Genomic DNA, 2,619 nt, shown 5'->3' on the forward strand with positions numbered 1-2,619 from the left:
ATATTAAAGTACTTTTTGTGTGTGTTGTGTTGGGGTTTTTCGAGGATTGCTGGCTGAATCTGTGAATGTAAGGCATTACATGGTAGGTCAACAAAGGACACTTTGTTCTTAGCAAACAAGTTATTTCTCTGTCACACTCCCTTTATATTTGTTGACTCCTGTAATCTTCCCTTTTATTGCTATATTCATCATTATTTGAACAAACTGTAAAACTATACGGTATTCTCCCCAGCAATGCTCTGACTCACCCAGTCACATAGTGGGAGGAGGAAAAGGAGGGGTCATGATGAAGTTTCAAGGCTACAGTCGTCATTCTAGTCGGACGGGAGGAACTAAAAAAAACCCTGTTTTCCCAACTCTGTAAGTCTTACAACATACAGTGAAAACTCTGATTTAATTCCTTATCTATCCTATTTTGGTTTTACTTTCCTTTTTCGTGCCTCACACAGGACCAAGCAGCTCGAGGAGAGAGGGTGCTCTCTCTCTATTTTGATGGAAAGTCACAGGTAGGCTTTTTTACAAACTGGCAGTTATATAATATCTAGCAGCTGTTGCCAACTTATGGTGTTTGTGTAAAATCTGAATGTTAATACACCCTATATAGCCTCTATGGATTTAGATGATGTTACTACTAGAGTCAGAACATAATAATTTTCTTTTCTTTTTTTTGGTTATCAAAAAATGTTTTTAATTCACGCTGTGAGCTTTATTCACCCAGGCTGTCAAACAAAAGAGGGCGAGGCACCATGCAAGACCAGGGTTGAGTGAAAATCCTCAGTGGCCGATATTGCTCTAATTGGTTTAAAATTGATTTATGATGAGGAAGGGTATGGCTGGCTATGGAAATGACTAGGCCTCTTCAGTATAAACAACAGACAGACTGCATTCTTCTCATATGAAAATACAAGCAAGAATCCAACAATACTGATTTATGGTATGACACTGTCGCACTCATTTATGTTGGTTACATAAGCGGGAAAAGCTTTTAAGGATAGGCAGCATTATCAGAGTAAAGTGCTTTTATTGTAAATAGTATGCCTCTCCCCTTAAGCAAATGCTGAAGTTCATTGCTTCCATCCGGTTTCCTTGAACCAACCAAGAGCGGCTGCACTATTACTGTAGTTTGACATTTCTTTAAATTACACACAGCGCTATGTCTCTAAGAAAATTCTGATCAAGAAAGTAAAACATTGTATCTTGTCTTAGTTACACTCAGAATTCCTATGGCTACACATAAGTGTCCTAATAAAAGGTTGATGTTTTTGTCACATTAACAGGCTAACTGACAAAGGCTCACTCTTGTGTGTATTGCTAAGAGGATGTCCAGTCTGTGATTTCACAGTGTATATCCTCAGGAAAGGTCACATTACTTCCCCCACAGTGGCCAAGCATTACAATTTCTTTACTTCCTCCTGCCATTGATTATGAGTTTATTTAAATTGGCGTGGCTTCAATAAGCCATTGTGTTACGGTGTGCGTCATTTCTCGCAGCCACCAATCAACATCAGAAATGTTTGTGAGGTATTACTGTCAGACTTTAAACCCTCTTTTCCCTACATTTGCATGAGAAAAAAACTACTTTTTCCCCCCCTGACAGTGTTTCTAAGGTAACAAAACAGATTATATAATATGTCAACATGGATACAGGTGCGATGCTGTGTTTGGCTCCAGTTTGTATTTAATATACTACCACTAGATTAATGGCAAACAAGTGTTCACAATCTGTATGTAAACATTGTTGCAGCAATACATTAGACTGGGGCAATGCAATACATTAGACTGGGGCAATGCAATAAATACACAGATGGTTTTCATCAGACTAACAATGTAAAGATGCTCTCCTTCTCCTCTCATTTATTATTCAATTATTCACTAAAAGTTTATTTTTTTATTTACATGAATTTAAAGCCAATAGTGCCACTTAAAGAATGTCTATCACACATTTCTCATATTCAGTAACGATATCTGAAGATGGAAAAAGGATACCCACCACAGGACGCAGCTCCCCCCTACCCTGGCCCACCTATGAACTACGGGGGTGCAGAACCTCAGCAAGCCATGTACAATCAGCCAGCCATGTACCCTCAGCCAGCCATGTACCCTCAGCCAGCCATGTACCCTGAGCCAGCCATGTACCCTCAGCCTCAGCCGGGTTTCACTCCTTCCCCTGTAGGACCTCCACCTGTTGGATACCACGGAGGTCTGTGGTCACCGCCCTATTGAAGCCTAACACTATTTCACACCTTTTTTTTTTAAACATCAAAAAAACAAATGTGTCTTTGTCTTACAGTCAATGCTTTGTATAGTCTGTAATCAACTTATATTTCCAAATCCACCCATGAGACAAAATTATGTTAAAATACAATACCCGATCAAAGTCCATAAAGAGATGATAGAGGTGATTTAAATATCTGTCATTTCCCTGCTTTGGTAAACTATGTGTTTCATCTGCCAGGTAATGCTTTTGCTCCGGGCCCTGCCACAACAGGTGAGGTGATTCATCTAATGCAAGACACGACATACATGCATGCATGTGCTTTCTTATGCCATTTCTCAGAAAATGTGCATAGAAAACACACATGCACGGTTTAAAGTTTCTTTACACACACACAAATACAC

At 39.4% G+C, this 2,619-nt stretch overlaps 1 protein-coding gene across 2 annotated transcripts in view; it reads left to right on the forward strand.

The window, feature by feature from the left end:
• The first annotated feature begins 288 nt into the window (after positions 1 to 288).
• The window catches only part of LOC133999585 (lipopolysaccharide-induced tumor necrosis factor-alpha factor homolog), a 4,899-nt gene continuing 2,568 nt past the window's right edge, over positions 289 to 2,619 (forward strand). Inside the window, exons 1-4 of one of the 2 annotated variants that reach the window (XM_062438821.1) lie at positions 289 to 360; positions 450 to 506; positions 1,957 to 2,200; positions 2,456 to 2,488. In XM_062438821.1, the coding sequence (XP_062294805.1) occupies positions 1,972 to 2,200; positions 2,456 to 2,488 (262 nt within the window). In that variant the 5' untranslated portion in view covers positions 289 to 360; positions 450 to 506; positions 1,957 to 1,971. The other variant, XM_062438820.1, reaches the window with a different exon arrangement.

This window comes from Scomber scombrus, chromosome 18 (genome assembly GCF_963691925.1).
Source record: "Scomber scombrus chromosome 18, fScoSco1.1, whole genome shotgun sequence".
In the NCBI taxonomy this organism is placed as follows: Eukaryota; Metazoa; Chordata; class Actinopteri; order Scombriformes; family Scombridae; genus Scomber; species Scomber scombrus.